General features: G+C 52.2%; 2 protein-coding genes across 5 annotated transcripts; one reads left to right on the top strand and one right to left on the bottom strand.

The window, feature by feature from the left end:
- Positions 1 to 354: 354 nt before the first annotated feature.
- KLC4 (kinesin light chain 4) lies at positions 355 to 14,553 on the bottom strand. 3 transcript variants are annotated; one of them, XM_081093632.1, is made up of 16 exons: positions 14,246 to 14,553; positions 12,226 to 12,506; positions 10,211 to 10,441; positions 8,761 to 8,842; positions 7,953 to 8,163; positions 7,395 to 7,482; positions 5,734 to 5,835; positions 4,774 to 4,947; positions 4,360 to 4,459; positions 4,108 to 4,160; positions 3,818 to 3,888; positions 3,271 to 3,379; positions 2,557 to 2,697; positions 2,157 to 2,272; positions 1,480 to 1,543; positions 355 to 814 (listed from the first exon to the last, which is right to left on the bottom strand). In XM_081093632.1, the coding sequence occupies exons 1-16, from the start codon at positions 14,301 to 14,303 to the stop codon at positions 764 to 766; spliced, it is 1,932 nt and encodes a 643-aa protein (XP_080949758.1). In that variant the 5' UTR covers positions 14,304 to 14,553; the 3' UTR covers positions 355 to 763. The 3 variants fall into 3 exon arrangements, with proteins under 3 accessions (XP_080949758.1, XP_080949759.1, XP_080949760.1); XM_081093633.1 differs by having other exon boundaries at positions 12,226 to 12,511; positions 14,246 to 14,292; XM_081093634.1 differs by lacking the exon at positions 14,246 to 14,553 and adding an exon at positions 13,139 to 13,492 and having other exon boundaries at positions 12,226 to 12,511.
- On the top strand, positions 14,480 to 18,203 carry MRPL2 (mitochondrial ribosomal protein L2). Of its 2 annotated transcripts, XM_081093635.1 has the most exons (7): positions 14,480 to 14,669; positions 16,037 to 16,202; positions 16,719 to 16,860; positions 16,972 to 17,087; positions 17,159 to 17,269; positions 17,556 to 17,629; positions 17,955 to 18,203. In XM_081093635.1, exons 1-7 carry the CDS (start codon positions 14,574 to 14,576, stop codon positions 18,165 to 18,167), a joined length of 918 nt encoding a protein of 305 aa, XP_080949761.1. In that variant the 5' UTR covers positions 14,480 to 14,573; the 3' UTR covers positions 18,168 to 18,203. The 2 variants fall into 2 exon arrangements, with proteins under 2 accessions (XP_080949761.1, XP_080949762.1); XM_081093636.1 differs by lacking the exon at positions 17,556 to 17,629.
- The last annotated feature ends 313 nt before the right edge of the window (positions 18,204 to 18,516 follow it).

The following is an 18,516-nucleotide window of genomic DNA, read 5'->3' as shown; positions in this document are numbered from 1 at the left end:
CCCAGGCCTGCCTAGACCTCCCTTCCCCCCAGCAGCTGGAGGAGGAGGGGCAGCCACGGAGGGCCTCACCGCCGGGAGCAGTGGCGCCAGGACTCCAGGGTCCTGCCACATGGCCACCACATGTCCCTGACAACCCAGCCACAGCACCTTCTCCTTGGGGTGTGGGCCTCCTCCCCCACCCCCAGATGCCTTCCTGCAGGCCCTGCTGGAGAGGATACAAACAGGGAAGGAAGAGTGGAGAGATCCAAAAATCAACACTCCTGTTGCCCCATCCATCACTGCCCCTCACCCTTCCTTCCGGGAAGGGCTCCAACACAACCCTTGCTTCCTACCCTCTTCAATCAGGACTCAAGTGGCAGAATGGTTACCTGATTCTTTTATTTAAGAAAAGTGAAATACATGGACCTGAAGAGAGGCAGCGGAGGGAACAAGGGAGGCCAGGGCCGGGTATCTTGCTTGGCCAGCCCAAACCTCTGACAGATAAGCCAGCAGCAGGCTGCATCTCTGAGGTGCATACCTGCTCCTTCCCCACCCTGGGAGCCTCGGAGCTAGCTACTCGAGGACCACAGGGTGGGGAGAGGATGTCCTGAGGGTCCTTGAAAAGGATTCCTGAGGAGGGAGCTGAGACCCTAAGGGCAGCAGCAATCTTCTGGTTAACTGTTCCCCTTCACTGTCCCCCCAAGGGGCAGGAAGAGCCTGGAGCAAGAGGGAATGCTGTGAGGGCTGTGGGGGAACCCAGGAGACCTGGGGGGTGGGTTGAATGTCAGCTTCTTGAAGAGAGGTCCATAGTGCTGGCGCTGAGGCCTCGGGAGACCTGTAACAGACAACATAGGCCATCAGCCCAGGAACCTCACCCTCCTGAAGACTGTCCCCTGGACTCTGTCCATCTCGTGGCTGCAGTCTTATCTCTTGACCTACGATGGACCTGTAACCTCAACCCCAAGATCTGAGGCTTTGCTAGGATTTTCCAGAAGGCCACAGTCGGGTGGAGAAAAGACCTGGAAGAGCCACATGAATATTGGCATATACTTTGAATGTGTTGATGCAAGTGGTCGTTTCCGTTAGAATGTCATTACTGTCTTTTCAAAAGGAGATGATTGGATACTTTTTTCTTTTTCCCTTTTCTTGACTACTGAGTCCCCAAGGTAAGGTGTCTGGTGGCTACAGGAGGAAGAGCAATTAGAAACCCCAAATCTTTCTTGAATTATTACTAATTCTAAAGTACCAGTTTAGAGAACACTGATTCCTGTTCCCCCCCACCCCATGAATTTAATTGCTACTATCTCTGACCTGAAACTGTCCCTTCCTAGTCACCACCACCACCACCAAGCTGCCTGCCTGATTCGGGCTGCCAGGTCCAGTTCCCTAGCCAGAGTCTTCATCCCAGATGACTCTCCCCCTTCCCTAACTCCCCTGGGCTTGCTCTAAGGCTGTCCTTTCTTCCTCACCCACCGATAAGCTCACCAGCACTGCTCTCACCTGCAGGGGTGCTGCACTGGGATGGTTCAGATAGTTTAAGGAGGCTGCCCGCTTCATGTTGCTGCTACAATGGAAAAGAAAGAATTGAGGCCTCTTCCTTCCTTTTTTTTTTCTTTGTTAGTCCTCACCCAAGGATATTTTTTCCATTGATTTTTTTCTTTAGAGAGAGTAGAAGGGAGGGGAGGGGAGGGAGGGAGAAACATGGATGTGAGAGAGACACATCAATTTGTTTCCTCCTGCACATCCCTGACCTAACCTGAGGTCCAGAATGGAACCTGCAACCAGAGTATGTGCCCTTGACCAGGAATCCAGCCCTCAAGCCTTCAGTGCTCGGGCTGACACTCTAACCACTGCTCAGTGGCCAGGGCACTTCCTCTTGATGTTACTAAGGCTGTGGGCCTGCCACACAAAAGCAAGTCTCTGCCTCCTCCCCATCCCCCCCCCCCCCCGCCCCGCGCCCCAACACACATGCACTTTCTTATCTGCATCGGTAAAGAGCATCTCCTCAGGTGTCTTTTCCCCCTACTGGGGCACCATTTTCCCTGAACGCTCTCCATGGACATCCCATGGACCTGCTCTATGATTCTCTCCAAGACACTGCTCCAGAGGTGAGAGGCCCAGAGGCTTTGGCGGACAGGCCCGCCTGCCTGCGTTGCCATATCTGTCTCACTGTGTACCTGGAGGACCGAGGTTCAGTTCCCTGGAGCTTCCTCACCAGGAGCTCACTGCTTCTACGAAGCACATCCCGGATCCTGCCGAGAGAGCCGCTCCTCTGCAGGGTCCCACTGCCATCCTGGTGGAGAGGGATGGGGAACAGAAGCCAAGGGGACCCCATGCAGACTGGCTCCTGAGTCAAGTCCTGCCATTTATTCTGCACACACACCCCTCCCGCAAAGGCCCAGGGACTGAAAACCAGAGCCCAGCCACTAGCTGGCTGGTAGATTCCTCTGAGAGGGAGGGTCTTGACTGAACTGGAGCGGGAACATGTTCTCATATCCTTCATGGACAGGCTCAGAGCCTCTCACTGACACCAGCAGGCAGGGGCAGGAGAGACCCAAGGGCAATCGCCAGACTTACCCCTGACCACTCCACAGCCACAGAGGCATCTTCACCTCCCTCGTATCTCACGCTGCTCCCAGGACCCTCCTGGGAGGTCCTTCCACTGTCGCCCTCCCCAAGCAGCTCAGCCACCTTGGTCTGGCTGATAGGGTCAGTGCCCTGGAAGAGAAAGGAAGAAGCTGGGACTTCCCACTCCTTACTCCTCAGGATGGGTCTTTCAAACCTTTTTCACCATCAGCCACAGGAAGGAAGACACTTTTCCTAGTGATGTCCCAGTACACACACTGGAACGATACCCACCTTTTCTATGTGCGATGCATTCCTACGTATAGATGCACATATATGTTTAGCCATGGCACACACGGAATTGCTTTCTTGACCCACTAATGAGCTAACACCCACAATTTGAGAAGCTCTTGACATTGGGCTCCCCTCATCCACACCAGCGATGCATGCCTCTCTTTAACAGAGTCTTCAAATTGTGGAAGGGCAGGGCTTCCCTTTTAATAATCCCTTTCAGTGAAGTGAACCTTGAACTTGGATTTCTGACTGCAAAGGGCAGGTAGGGGTAAGAACACACCTAAAACCACCACAACCACAGGGGCTATCACCTTCCTCTCTCGGTCTCCCTCCTTGGTCCCTCCACGTGTTCTTCCGAGACTCAGAAGAAGCCTCAGTGGTCTTGTCCCGAGGGCACTACCTCGGGACACCCTTCCCCTCCCAGCCTCTGACCTGTTTCCGGGAACGCAGGGCACACTCCTCCAGGGTCTCGGCTGCCTCCAGCTTGCCCTGGCGCCTGTACAGAGCTCCCAGGTTTCGCAGAGTGGTGTTCACTGTGGGGCTGTGGGGGGTGAGACCAGGGAAGGGGGTGAGGATGGGCTCTAAAAAGAAACAGGAGCCCTAGGCGGTTTGGCTCAATGGATAGAACATTGGCCTAAAGACCGAAGGGTCACGGGTTCGAGGGAAGCCCTGCAATTCCGCAATCTGCAGGCTGCTTTGAGGCCCAGTCCCTGGTCAGGGCTCGTGCAGGAAGCAACCAATCAATGTATTTCTCTCATCAATATTTCTCTGTCTTTCCCTCTCTCTTCCACTCTCTCTATAAAATCAATTGAAAACTATCCTCGGGTGAGGATTAAAAAAGAAAAAAGAAACAGGAGAGGGAGAGAGCAGAGCTAAGGCCAAGGCAAGTCAAAGGGAGGAAAGGGAAAGGTCCAGGAGGCCAGGATCAGGGCTGAATGGAGGGCCTCAGAGGCCAAGCCACCTTCTCACTGCCGCTTACCTGCTCACTTTACAGGCCTTGTACCAGCCTCCGTACTCTGCGTAGGGTGTGCCACCTTCCCGGTGCCGGGTCTGCAGGAGGACAGAGGGGAGAGGAAGCCAGAGATGTGACTACAGAGATTTGGGGTGCAAGCTGGAGCTGGGCAGAGTGCAGGCTGGGTTGGGGAAGGCACCATGCATCTGGAGCTGGGGCTTGGTTGGGAAGTGAAGAACTGGGCTAGTGCCAGGAGTAAGACAGAGGCCCTGGGAGCCTCAGGCTCCCCAGGCTCCCCAGGCTGGCTCCCCACTCACTTTGCTCATTTCCTCCCGCTCCTCTGCATGCATCCAGATGGGCTTGTGGTTATCTGGGGGTGATACATGGGATGGCATGGCAAGGTTAGAAAACTGAGCTTTACAGTATGGGGGGAGCCAGGACCCAGAGGCCCACAGGGCTGGACTAAAGGGGTCTGGCTCCCCCTGGGAACCACTGTGGCCTAACCCCCAACCTTTGGTCTGCACTTCTTTCCCTCCCAGCAGCTCCCTCTCCAGGCCATCACCACTCACCGTCCACAGACCCAAACTCCTGCACATGGGCTCGGGTCAGGATCTCTTTGTAGAGCGTCTCCGCCTCAGCATATTTACCCTGTTTCAGGTAACAGGAAGCCTGGGGGCAGGAAGGCAAAAACACAGGAGCAAGAGATGGAGCAAGCTCTCAGCCAGGCTCAGGGACTTCCACTTCGTGTTCTCTTTATGACTTTCCCCAGAGATCCTCCTCACACCTCCTTTCCTAGCTATGGTCAAGAGTGTTCCCACTCCATCCTAAGAGGCTGTAGGACTTCTGCTTCCCACTGGAATGAAGCAGATCCCTCAGCCCCAAAGACAGCCCCAGAGATGGCACAAAGGTGATGGTGTTAATGTATCAGACTATGATGCTGTCCCCTCCCCTCCTTCCACCCACTATGCCCCCTTGTCCCTTACCAGGTTGTTCTTGGTCCGGGCTACATTAGGGTTGTCTGGTCCCAGTTGCCCTTCATAGATGGCCAGTGCCCGCCGGTAATAGCGTTCCACAGCCTCATACTTGCCCTGGTTTTGGCACAACAGGGCCAGGTTGTTCAGCTGCTTTGCCACATCTGGGTGGTCAGTGCCCAGGACCTGAAGGGAAGCAAAGGAGGGATAGGTGGCTGTAAGTATGTGTGTCCGTGTGTGCACACACATGCACATGCACCTACAGGGAACGGGGAAAGGGAATGACAGAAGAGAAGACAACCAAGGAACCAGAAACACCAATCAGAAAGGCTATATGCACCCCTATGTTCACAGCAGCACAATTCACCATAGCTAAGATTTGGAAGCAGCCCAAGTGCCCATCAGCAGATGAGTGGATTAGAAAACTGTGTTACATCTACACAATGGAATACTACGCCGCTATAAAAAAGAAGGAACTTTTACCATTTGCAACAGCATGAATGGAAGTGGAGAGCATTGTGCTAAGCAAAATAAGCCAGTCAGAGAAATATAAATATCACATGATTTCACTCATGTGGGATATAATGATCAACAAAAATTGATGAACAAAAATAGATCCAGAGACAAAAGGCAGGGGAAGGGGGGGGGGGTGGTTAGAGAACAACCAAAGGACTTGTATGCATGCATATTAGCATAACCAATGGACACAGACACTGGGGCGGTGGGGGCTTGCCCGGGGTGGGAATGGCTGCGGGGGGGGGGGGGGGTGAGGGGGACAGGGAGAAGATCAATGGGGAAAAAGGAGACGTATGTAAAACTTTAGACAATAAAAAAAATAATTAAAAAAAAGAAGAGAAGACAAGGCAGAGATAGGGAGGTAAGAAACAAAGTGAGGCAAGAGGGTAAACCAGAAGACAGATGCTGGAGAAGGGGTCACAGCAGCAGAGAAGAATGGGGAGAGGGTGTGGGCACCTTTTCTCGGATCTCCAGTGCCCGCTGGCACAGCGGCTCCGCCTCCTTGTATTTGCCCCTTTTACCATAGAGCACGGCCAGATTGTTGAGTGTGGCAGCCACCTAGGAAGACAGGCCTGTCCCCTCAGACACTGGTGCTTTCAAGGACGTTGAGAGTTAGAGGTCCTCCCCCACGCCGCACACCCCCAAGAGAAACGGACTCTGCCACCCTAGCCAGAGTCCGGGGAGGGGGAAATGCTGAACTGGATGGCTCTGGGGCTCTCTAGGGGGGGCATCGCCCCCTAGGGGCACTTTTTTATATTTCTGAAGGTGGGTTTTATTTGTGTGGTGTTTGTTTGTTTTTGGTTGCCATGAATATTGGGGGCCTTATTACCTTTGGGGAGGCAAGGAAGCTAGAGATGTTCTGCATGTGTGGAATTGCTCGGCCAAATGTTCAATGTCCTGCCTGACATTCTCTGACAAATGTAAGCTTTGACACTCGGTGGGACATCAAGACACAAGTGATGTTTTCTGAGATACAGCATCTCTGCCTATCACATGTCATAACATAGGGAATCATTTTCACACAGTGAGTTCACTTTCAGAAATATCTTATTTCTCATTTTCTCCATTTTGACAACCCATCGTTTACCTTAGCGTGCTACCCCTGCTTATTTCTCTCTGTTTTATGATATACAAATAAATCTGGTCTGCTGTTATTCTAACATTATATTTTAACCTCATATCCACCAATCCTTCTGCTGTCATTTTGAATACTTATTTTTTTAAATATGTTTTTATTAATTTCAGAGAGGAAAGGAGAGGGAGAGAGACGTAGAAGCATCAACAATGAGAGAGAATCGTGATTGGCTGCCTCCTGCATGCCCCCTAGCGGGGATCAAGCCCACAACCCAGGCATGTGCCCTGACCTGGAATCCATCTGTGATCTCCTGGTCCAGAGGTCAATGCTCAATCCCTGGGTCACACCTGCAGGGTTCATACTTATATAGAATGGTTTCCTGGTCTTACCCCTTCTAAATATAAAGTTATTCATTATATATCAGACTACTATATCATATCTTCTAGCATAGTTATATTCAGTACAACTGTTATATTGTGTTTTTATTTCATTTTAATGTATTGTATATATTATTTTATTATAAATTACTTTCCCTGTTTCACTTTCATATTAATAAGTTATTATTCAATGTTTTGGAAATTATATGTGTAGGTAGATTACATAATCTATGAATTAAGTTTCTGGAAAAAATTCATTATAAGGAGGAGTCATTTGGCCCTGGCTGATGTGGCACAGTTGGTTGAGCATCATCCCATGCACCAAAAGGTTACTGGTTTGATTCTCAGTCAGGGCACATGCCTAGGTTTTGGGCTTGATTCCCAGTAAGGGGCATGTAGAAGGCAGCTAATGGATATTTCTCTCTCTCTCTCTCTCTCTCTCTCTCTCTCTTTCCATCTCCCTTCCTCTTTCTCTCTAAAATCAATAAAAACTTTTTTTTAAGGAGTCATTTGGGTCTCAGAGTTGGGATCAGTGGACAGTGCCTGGAAGAAAGGAGTCCTCACATCTCCTTCTTGAGCATCCCCGGTGACTAAGCTGTGGGCAGAGGATGGACAGCTAGGAGAGACCAAAAGAGCACGGGGGAAGGAGGGCAAGGAATACTGACCGCAGGGTGGTCCCGGCCCAGGGTGCTCTCCCGGATGCTGAGGGCGTCATTCAGTAGGTGGGCAGCTTCCTTATACTTATTCTGGTCCCTGGAAGAGGACAAAAGTATCAAGAGGTTACCGTGAACTCTGCCCCCAAGCCCTCTCCTTTCCTCCTATCCTTTGGGATCTGAGATACATTTAGGGATTGGACCCACCATGAGGAGACACGAAGCCCCTTGTGAGCAGTGACAGGTTCACCAACTCACCCCTACTGTATGCAAAACTCACCATGTCAAGAGGAGCCATCGGTTATTGGACACAAGAAACAGAGAAAGAGACCCTCCCCAGGAGACAGACTGGGCAAGCAAAGAGCCTGAGAAAGGAGTATTCTCTAAGGTCAAGGGCTCAGGTATGGATAGAATGAGAGTTCTGGTACAGAAGAAAGCCTCCAAGTGGCATACACCTGGAAGGCCCAGCAGGGAGAAGAGATACCCAGTGGAGAGGAGGAGCGGGAGCCAAAGATGGATCAAGGTGGAACCTGGAAGCATATTTGTGGCCAGAGGGAGGGCAGTGCTCACCGATACACCAGAGCAAGGATGTTGAGCATGGTTGCAACATCTGGGTGGCCCCGGCCAGATGTGCGCTCCAGGTCCTCCAGTGCCTGCTTACAGAGCGGCACGGCCACCTCGTAGCGACCCTGAGCTGCATACTGGATCACCAAGTTGTGCAGAGTCCGTAATCTCGCTGGGATCTCATATCCGCTATGCTGGGCGCCCTGGCCACGTGACACTAAACCATCCCAGAAAACGAACAGGAGACTTCCTCAGGGACTCTTCCTCTCTCCTTTGCTGCCTGCCCTCCGCACCCTTACTCCCTGTCTTATTCCACGCCTGCACCTACCCGCCCACCCCCCCCACCCCCGCCCGGGTTCTCTCTCTGGAAATCTGCCTCAACTATTATTCTTTTGCCCACTCGCTTGAACCTGTCCCATTTGTTCACCCAGTAATTCATTCATTCAACAAACATTTCCTTCATAAGCATGAGCCAGGGGCTGTGCCCGAGATACAAAGATAAGAGAGACCTGGTTCTTTCCCTGGAGGAGCTCATGTTCCTCCACTCCCACTCAGCTGTGAACTCCTTCCTGCAAGCCCCGTCGTTCTCATCTCAGTATGCCTAGCACAGTACCTGGCAATGTTGATGAGTAAGAAATGATGGGGGTGCTGAGGAAATCAGAGTACCAGCCAAGTCTCTGCCCCATCTCCAGAGGAAGATGGAGAACTATTTCTGGATGGTGAGCATCCTTTGTACGGGGGCTGGGGGAGGGGGCACAGTTGGGCCAGGCTCCTGCTGCCTCTCTTCACCCTCCCACTCCAGAGACAGACTCACAGCCATTGCTTGGGTCTTCTTCTTCCTCATTGGGGAAAAGGTCATCCAGGGAATCCTTGGTGGCATCACCCTCCTTCTCCTCCTAGAAAGAAAGCAGCAGCAAAGATATCCCCCCAGTAACCTCTTCAGGACCCCTCTGAACCATGAAATCCCTGACAGGTGAGGTCCAGGAAACGAACCCTGTTCATGTCCCTGGCCCTGGGAAGGCCAGCATTCGTCTCACCAAGCTAAGGCCTCTCATTTGCAAATCTCGACTTTCCCTTTCTTCACATTCAGAAAGCTTCCTTCCTAAGTACCCTCATTCTCCCGCCTCCACCTCTCACCCCCTCAACTCCTGTAATTATAGTCCTGTGTGTTTACATTGATTATATGTCTGTCCTGTCTGTCCTGAGGGCAGGGAGTGTGTGATCTTACTGACACGTACCCATCACCTGCCACTGCTCATGCTGGACTTAGTGCCCAGCCCTCACTGTCTAACCTACTTTCACACGGGCAACTCTGCTGTGCCCACAAGGCATTGCCGCCTTGTACAAACACCTCCAACCCTGCTGCCCAGCTTCCCCATTGTGTCCCATGCAACCAGCACACTTTCCCTGGAATAGACCAGCTTCCCAGCCCTGGAGCCTTATCTGCGACACCCTCACCCCCTAGTTTAGAAAGCTCCTCCCTCTCCCTCATCATCCATCAAAATCTATCCAAACTCCTAACTATTTAAATGTAAAAAATCTAACCTACATCTCACCATCCCTGCACCCTGCCTCCTCTGTGACTCTTTCTCAGACCATTCCAGTCCTCAGAAACCTGTCTCCTTGCAACTCTCCCCACACTGACTGGATCCCTCACCCAGCACCGAGTACTTGCTGCTTTGTGTTGTCCCACATGAGTTCTCATACTTAAGTCTTGTTCCTACAGCTACATTATAAGGTCAAAAAAACCCATGAATTCTCTTTTCTAGTTCTTTACATGTCTCCTATATGCATCTTCTTGAACTGCTTAAGGCATAAAGGTATATAAATGCCTGTTGAGTGAGAGTTAAATTTCATACATCTTGAGAGCAAATTTTAGGAGGTTCTTGTTCAACTGGGCTATGCTTTCCCTAATTGCAGAGCTTGGGATTCTGGATGGGAACTGTCCAGGTGTTTACCTGTCTCCCCCGCACAAATCTGTAATTGAGAGAGCAGGAACTCTGCCTTGTCCACTGCTGCATCCCCAGCGGAGTGCACAGTGCCTGGCCTGTGTGATATCACTTAGTGAAATGTTGATTGAATGAGCGAATATTCTTTCCCCTTGCTGTCAGCTGGAGCTGGGGTCAGGACCTGAATTCTGCCGGGTGGAGCAGGCTGAGCAGCAGTGCTGCCCCCTGCAGATGATGGGGCCATTGCCCCATAACTGTGGTGACTCCCAGCTATCCGAACCCCCCATCCTGGCAGCCTCGCCCGTACACGCTTACCGTGGTGTGCCCATCGTCGTCGTACTGCCGTAGCTGCCCCAGGAACTCCAGGTGTTTCTTTTCCTCCTCCAGCTGAGCCACGGCCTGCTCGCTGCGCTGTAACCGCTGCTGGGTACCTGCCAGCTCGTCCCGGAGCCACTGGTTCTCCTGGCACAGCCGCCGCACCTGAGCCCGCAGCTTCTGTTTCTCCGACTCCACTGTGCTCAGGTGGCTGGCCAAAGCCAGCATCACCTAGGTGGGCACATCCTGTGAGCACCAGATGCTGGCTAGGAGTATTCAGAGATAGGCAGGAGTGGTGGCAGGACTAGCAGGAGCCAGGAAGTGGGGTTGAGGAGCAATGGCTCTACCTTCAAAATATACCCTGAATCCAATTTCTCACCAACTCCATAGTCACCATCCTAGGCCAAGCCACCGTCAATTCCTACCCAACAGCCAGATGGTCTTTTTAAAATGTTAACTCTCCTCTCCTCATCCTTATGTTGACTTACAAGTTCGACACAATCTTCCCCCTCTCCCCAACCCCATTACCTCTGGAACTTCATTTTCTATTTTGGTCCCCCTCATTCACTCTACTGTAGCCACACTGGCTCTCACTGAGCTCATTGAAAAGGCCCTGGCTCGCTCTGGCTGGTTTGGCTCAGTGGATAGAGTGTTGGCCTGTGGACTTAAGAGTCCTGGGTTCAATTCCGGTCAAGGGCACATGCCCAGGTTGAGAGCTCAATCCCCAGTAGGGGGCGTGCAGAAGGCAGCCAATCCATGATTCTCTCTCATCATTGATGTTTCTATCTCTCTCTCCCTCTCCCTTCCTCTCTGAAATCAATAATAAATTTTTTTTTTTTTAATAAAAAGGCGCTGGTTCAGGGCCTTTGCACTTGCTGTCCACGCTGCTTAGGGTGCCTTTCCCCCATTTATTGCATGACTCATTCCCTCATCCTCAAACCTTTGCTCTAATGTCACCATTTCAGTAAAGCCTTAAAAAAAAAAAAAGTTTTTATTAATTTTAGGGAGATGGGAAGGGAGAAGATAAAGAGATGGAAAAAATCAATGATGAGAGAGAATCATTGGTTGGCTGCCTCCTGCACACCCCCTTCTGGGGATCGAGCCCATAACCCAGGCATGTGCCCTGACAGGGAATCGAACTGGTGACCTCTTGGTTCATGGGTCTACACTCAACCACTGAGCCACCCTGGCCAGGCCAGTAAAGCCTTTTTTTTTTTTTAAATATATTTTATTGATTTTTTACAGAGAGGAAGGGAGAGAGACAGAGAGTTAGAAACATCGATGAGAGAGAATCATCGATCAGCTGCCTCCTGCACATCTCCCACTGGGGATATGCCTGCAACCCAGGTACATGCCCTTGACCGGAATCGAACCTGGGACCTCTCAGTCCGCAGGCCGACGCTCTATCCACTGAGCCAAACCGGTTTCGGCCTTTTTTTTTTTTTTTAAATATATTTTATTGATTTTTTTACAGAGAGGAAGGGAGAGAGATAGTTAGAAACATCAATCAGCTGCCTCCTGCACATCTCCCACTAGGGATATGCCCGCAACCCAGGTACATGCCCCTGACCGGAATCGAACCTGGGACCTTTCAGTCCGCAGGCTGACGCTCTATCTACTGAGCCAAACCGGTTTCGGCCAGTAAAGCCTTTTTTTGACCACTCTATCTAAACTCATATGCCCTCTCATATTATCCTTCCCTGCTTTAATTTTATTCTTTTATCCTTAGCAATTATCACTGTGGCATATTGAATCATTTACTAATTTATGTATGTATTGTCTGCCTCCCCCAGCTAGAAAGCAAGCTCTAAGATGGCAAGGATTTTTGAGTGTTGTGCTCATGATGTGTCTCTAGTGCACAGAAGAGTGGTGCCTGGCACACAGTAGGAGCTTAATACATATTTACTGAATGAATGAATGCAAGAATCTAGGACAAGGGGATCCAAGTGATCCCAAACCTCCAATCAGACAACTGCTCCTCCATGGGCCGCTTGGCACCATGTCTTCCCTCTCACCTGGGCCTCACTCAGCCCCAGCTCGATGTTCTCCATGGAACGGCGCAGCTGCCGGGCCTTCTCATGCATCACCAGGCCTTCTTCGTGGCCTCCCTGCTGCAGACACTCCATGGTGTGGGACAGGCTTTGCAGTACCGCCTGGTGTTCACTGTGTAAGGCCTCCAGCCCCTGGCTCACCAGCCGCGTGCTTCCCAGGATCTCCTCCTGGCTGAGCCGGTGCCCCGCAGGCTCATCGCGCTGCCCCAACACCAGGCCCGACATCCTGGCCTGGAGGACCCTGCCTGGGCTGGGAAAACAACAGAGCTCCAGTGAGGTGAAAATAAGAAAGGGAGGCTGAGCACCTTGGCCCGAGGGTGGTGAGGGTCCAGGTTAAGAGAGGAGAGCGGGTATGGGCGACCGTGTGTTTTAACTGGAGAGAGACTGTGACCAGTGGGGAGGGAACCTACGACACTAAAAACACAAAGCTTAAGGTTGTGGGAAAGAAAGAGGGAGAGGGAATGACTTAAACGAAGAGAAAGAGAAAGAGAGAGAGGAGAGAAAGAGAGAGAGAGAGAGAGAGAGAGGAGATTGCTTGGGTTAGGAAAAGGCAGGAGACGAAAGACAGCACTAAAAGAGCACAGGGCGTTTGGGGAGAGTTGCAAAGGGAACAGGGTTAAAGCAGACAGGAGACTTTGCAGGAAATAGTGCCGAGGTTTTGGGGAAAGGGAAGGGTACGTTTCAAAGTTAAATCAGGGAAAGGAAGAAAACAGAGCCTTCATCGCAGGACCCAGATGCGAGGGCCCCAGCATCTGCAACCTGGTCAGCCCTAACTCTTTCCCCCGAGTTTCCAACCCATATTCCCCGCCCTCCAGGCCTCAGGCTATCTTCTTCCGTCTTCAAAGGGGCCTGTTTCTCATCTTTGCAGTCCTCTTACCTGTTTCCCGAGCACAGCCCGTGGCTGGGGCGCTCAGGCCGGAGCCCGGAAGACACTCCGATCGGCAGCCAGGGACTCGGAAGGACCTGCCCTGCCCAAAGTCCAGGAGTCCAGCGTTTCACCCCTTCTCTCGCCACTTCACAGCCACCCGGAGGACCTGGCACGGAGCCCCACCCAGGACAAACACCCTCCCTCCTGCTGCAAGGCGACCGGTGTCCCTCCTCCCTCCCCACGCCCGGGAGCTGTCCTCCCCAAGGAGGGAGCGAGCCCTGACCGGGGACCTGGCCCGCGAGAAGAGGCGCGTCTGGTTAAGACAGTGGTTCTCAACCTTGGCTGCACGTTAGAATCACCTGGGAATCTCTTTAAAATCCTGATTTCTGGGCCTCGCCCTCCGGAAATTCTGTCTCTTTGTTATGGGGAGGGGCCACAAATTAGTAACAAAGAAACAGAATTTCCGGAGAATGAGGCCCAGAAATCAGGATTTTAAAAAGATTCCCAGGTGACTCTAACGTGCAGCCCAGGTTGAGAAGCACCGGGTTAAGAGGAAGGAGGAAGACGTGCTCAGTCCCGGCGCAGCCACTGCCATGGCTGTCTGTTCGGATCACCTGCTAACCGGCTCGGAGAGTCGCCTAAGGGGCCTCCCAGCGCCTGACGGTGCGGGGAACGGTGCCGGGGCTGCTGGGCGGCTGCAGGGCCACAGGGAACGTGGCGCTGGGAGGGGGACTCCCGGCGTTGGCAGGCGGTGGAGGGCCCCGGGCCGCCCACCTGCCCTGGGCCCAGGATGGGGAGAGTGAGATGGGCGGGGGTGGCGGGGGAGGTGCAGGTGGACGATGGAGGTCTGCGTCGCGGGAGAGGACTCCGCGGCCCAACAATCCCGAGGTCAATGAGTCAGTTGGTAGCGCAGGGGGCGGGGCAGGCCGACTGACTGCCTGTCTGTCTGTCTGTCTGGACACCGAGGGGCGGGAAGAAGCGCAGGGGGCGGAGTTTTTTAGTCTGTCTGTAGTTGAGTGAGGTCAGTCGGCGGGGTGTGTTATCTGTCCGAGAGTGCGGGAATAAGAGGTAGCGGGACCTCAACCCTCCGCCCCAGAGTTACTCTCAAAGACTCACCCGCGCGGTGTTGATCTGGCTGCCGCCCTGGCCGGTACTGCCCCTTTAAATCCATCATGGCTGCCGCTCGAGGCAATTGTTTTGACGGCTCAGAGGGGCGGAGCCTGCTTCCCAGTCACGCGGCCTAAGAGCCGCCCGAGGATTGGCTCTGACCACGCGCACGCAAGAACGGAGGTGTGTACACGGCGTGCTCTCCGGTTCTCCTTCCTCCCCTTTTACGTCATGAGGGAGCGACGGCCCAGGGGATCTTCAGCGTCATCTCGGAGCGCCAGCCGCCGGGCTAGAGGTAGTGGTGGCGTGCTGAGTCCGGCGGTGCCTGGCTACACTGATGGCTCTGCGGGTACTGACCCGTGCTCTGGGCTCTCTGAGTCTGGGGCCCCCGGCTGCCGCCGCCCCCGGCCCGAGTGTGCTCCCGACCGCCCAGGTAACGCAGCTTACCAGGGAATGAGGCTGTTTCCGCTCGGGCCGCCGGAAAGGGGACACCGGGGATGGGAGGCGGGGATGCGAGTCTGGTGGTTAGTCACGCCGGCCCGTGACCTTGGATAAAGTCACTCTTATCCTCATTTTTCTCCTCTGTAAGTGTTGCTGTCTCACAGGGCCGCTGGATTCCTCGGACGAGATATTGGAGGTGAAAGTGCTTTATGAATAACCGGTTGTACAAGTCTCAGTAGTAATTGACATTTATTGAGTGCCTAGCATAAGCCAGGCATAAGTAATAGAGGTTTTAAATAAGTGAACTCTTCCAAATCACTCTGTAAGGTAGCTATACCTTATGTTATCATGAGAGAAAACTGGTGAGTAGTTTAAGGTCATACACCAACGCTTTGAGCTAGTCCGACTGGCTTCAAAGCCTGAGATTATGCAATGGTTATGATATCATAACCATTATAAAAACCATTAAGGATGAGATTAGAGAATGCAGAGTGAGATACCAAGAACAGGAGCCTAAGGTTCCTAGTGGGCAATTGATGAGTCACAGAAAAGAAAAGTTGAAAGTCTTGCTCTGTCTGGACCTTGGGCTGATGGTAGAGTTCGGCAGATGCAGACCTTTTAAAAAAAGACATGTTTTTGTTGATTTTTAGATAGAGAGGAAGGGAGGAGAGAGAGAGAGAAACATCATTGAGAGACACATCGATCAGCTGCCTCCTGCACGCCCACTACTAGGGATGGAGCCCGCAACCCGGGCATGTGCCCCTGACCGGGAATTGAATCCGGGGCCTCTTGGTCTATGGAATGACGCAGTCCACTGAGCTATACGAGCTGGGCAGCAGATGCATACTTAAAATTCAAAACCTACTCTGTGAAATTCTGGGAATGCAAGAGGGAACAACACAGAAATGATCCCAACCTTCCATTTGTATCTGAAAAACTCCCAGAAACATAGTGCACATGGGCAAAAGGCATTGGTGCTGATGGTGGCACATGGGCGTGTGGAAGTTCCCAGCTCTGGAAAAGGGAGTTGTTTAGGGCAGGAAAAGTTTCCTGGAGAAGGAGAATTGAGCCAGAATTAGGAGCTGCACCAAGGGGAGAACATTTCATTTCACAAACACTTCAAAGGTACAAGGATCAAGTGAGGAGAGGTAATCCACGCACATACACCTGGATAAACATTCCACACTGTTACGTGTACAAGCTGTGAAGGGTAGAGTTTTTAGACAGCTGATCTGGGACACTTCCAGGAGGAGGTGGGCTACCAGCTAAACTTGATGGTCACTCTGCCCTCTCTCTCGGTTCTATGATGCCTCTCCTTCAGTTAGCTTTCCGGTGAAAGAGGTTTATGTTTATCTCCAGGCGACAAGCAATGCTCTCCAGCTGCCCTCTGCCTCGATGTTGCTCCCCTGCCGCCCGTTCCTTACCTCTGTGGCCCTGAGTGCCAAGTTCGTGTCCTGGAAAAGTCGTACCACGTATACCGTCGCACCACAGAAAATGAGGAAATCTGGAGGCCGAGACCACACAGGTGGGAGCAAGGGCAAGAGGATTTAAACAATAAAGGGAAAAAACATGGTAGGACTCTAGTTCTGTATGTTGGTACAGGCAGAGGGATATAATTAAAACACACTGGCTTTCTTCTACATGCAGGATGAGTAGAATACAAAGCAACAGGCAGGTGGTCTGTGCACCGAAAGACATCTAAATAATAGAAGAAAACTGGGCATTCGCAGCAAGTTTCATGACATTTTTCTCCACATCTTTCAAAAAATTGATAACAGTTGAAATTGATGTGGCCCTCAATAAACTTACTGAATTTAGTAATTTACAGAGAATTTATCCGGAAGTTTTATACAGTTTTAATAATCATATAATTATGTTTTTACCAAGGTCCATGTGTTTCCCCATCCCCGTTTATCCCACTGTGCTGTGAAATTTTTTATAATTTTCTGCTTGACTCATAATGTTTAGAAACACTGCTCTTTGCCCAGGACAGGCCTGTTATTCTGACATGGATTATGTCCCCTCACTGTCCTGACCATAGGCCGAATCCGAGTGCATGGTATCGGTGGGGGTCACAAGCAACGTTATCGCATGATTGACTTTCTTCGCTTCCGGCCGGAGCAGGACACCAAGCCGGGACCCTTTGAGGAGAAGGTCATCCTCGTCCGCTATGACCCCTGTAGGCAAGTTTGGGATGTGGGGTGATGATGGCATGACTGAATGACTACTCTGTGGCTTTTCAGAAATGTGGGGCTGCCTAGATGGTCTGCTCATCTGTCACTCACCCTGAACAGGTCAGCAGACATAGCTCTGGTTGCTGGGGGCAACCGTAAACGCTGGATCGTTGCCACGGAAAACATGCAGGCTGGAGATATAATCCTTAATTCTGACAAAATAGGCCGCATGGCAGGTGAGAGGAGGCCACCGGATGTGTGTGGGCTGGGAGGCTCCTTCTGTTGCTGATGAAATTCTGTCTTTTAGTTGCTCCTCGAGAAGGGGATGCACATCCTCTTGGGGCCTTGCCAGTGGGGACCCTCATCAACAGTGTGGAGAGCGAGCCAGGCCGGGGGGCCCAATATATCCGAGCCGCAGGTATGAAGAAAGAAGCTGCTGGGGAGTAGGGGGACGAGTCTTACAATTTGGAAGGCCAGGTGGTACCCAAGGTCACAATTCTCTGAACCAAAGACCCACATCTGGTACATTGGCAGAGGAAAAGAAGAAAAAAGGAAAACGAGGATGAAGAAGTGCTTATGTTTTCACCTAAAACATTGCATGCATCCTGCTCCAGTTTATATGCTCCTGAGGGGTGTGGCCCCTATAAGTCTGTCCCCTGCCTCCTCCTCTGTGGAGGGTGGCAAAGCTGCTTCTCCCTCCCCAGGGACGTGCGGTGTGCTGCTACGGAAGGTGAATGGCACAGCCATCATCCAGCTGCCTTCTAAGAGGCAGATGCAGGTGTGTGTGGGTACGGTGGGAGGGATCAGCAACGGAGGAATTTTTGGAATGTACCTTTCCCGGCCCACGTAGCTCCCAGGTGTTTTATGTCAGGAGCTGCCCTGAGCTGGGGCTGTCCTTTGGGCTGCAAGAGGGACTGTCCAGTCAGGCTGGCCCCACGATGGAACAGAGAACACTGTCTTTTGTTTTCAGCTCCTGTAGGACCTGCACTCAGGTTCAGTTATGCTGTGCTTCTCCCGGTCCTCTCCCTTCCCAAGAGTCCTGCCCTCAGCATGGTCAGACTCTCCCCCCACCGGACGGTCTCTCCCTCTGCTTTCTCTATCAGGTGCTGGAAACGTGCATCGCAACAGTAGGCCGAGTATCCAACGTTGATCATAACAAACGGGTCATTGGCAAGGCGGGGCGGAACCGCTGGCTGGGCAAGAGGCCCAACAGCGGGCGATGGCAACGAAAGGGGGGCTGGGCTGGCAGAAAGATTCGGCCGCTACCCCCAATGAAGAGTTACGTGAAGCTGCCCTCAGCGGCTGCCCAAAGCTGACACCTCTGGACTCTAATAAAATGACCCCCGTTTTTATCTGTTTTTGGTGTTTTGGGAGGGGAGGTGGTACATATTGGACGGGCAGAAAGACAGGAAACGTGTCCGGGGGAGAAAGGGAGAGACAATATAGGGCAAAGACTGGCTGCAACCTGCAACCTCCTCGCTTCCAGCCGTCCCCCTCCACTCGGTTCCTTCATAGGCCATGGAGGAGGGGGTAATAAATGACCCCCAAGGTCTTAGTTATGGCTTGGGGAAAGGGGGAAGGCACTTCCGGTGGCAGGAGGGAGGACGCAAGGAAGAGGAAAGGGCGGCACGTTGTTGAGGTGGCAACCCCGGCTCCGCCCCGCTG

Source organism: Myotis nattereri (assembly GCF_964212035.1).
Source record: "Myotis nattereri genome assembly, chromosome: 6".
In the NCBI taxonomy this organism is placed as follows: domain Eukaryota; kingdom Metazoa; phylum Chordata; class Mammalia; order Chiroptera; family Vespertilionidae; genus Myotis; species Myotis nattereri.
Note: the sequence above shows the minus strand (reverse complement) of the source record. Positions and strands in the feature narration are given on the sequence as shown.

Excerpts from the sequence above, each read along its gene's own strand:
- KLC4 (XM_081093632.1), bottom strand. The coding sequence starts at position 14,303 with ATGATGGATTTAAAGGGGCAGTACCGGCCAGGGCGGCAGCCAGATCAA. Across the intron at positions 10,442-12,225 it reads TGGGGCTGAGTGAGGCCCAG|GTGATGCTGGCTTTGGCCAG; the intron begins GTGAGAGGGAAG and ends GTGCCCACCTAG. Across the intron at positions 3,380-3,817 it reads AAGGCCTGTAAAGTGAGCAG|CCCCACAGTGAACACCACTC; the intron begins GTAAGCGGCAGT and ends CACCCCCCACAG.
- MRPL2 (XM_081093635.1), top strand. The coding sequence starts at position 14,574 with ATGGCTCTGCGGGTACTGACCCGTGCTCTGGGCTCTCTGAGTCTGGGG. Across the intron at positions 16,861-16,971 it reads GTCCGCTATGACCCCTGTAG|GTCAGCAGACATAGCTCTGG; the intron begins GCAAGTTTGGGA and ends CACCCTGAACAG. Across the intron at positions 17,270-17,555 it reads CCAATATATCCGAGCCGCAG|GGACGTGCGGTGTGCTGCTA; the intron begins GTATGAAGAAAG and ends CTCCCTCCCCAG.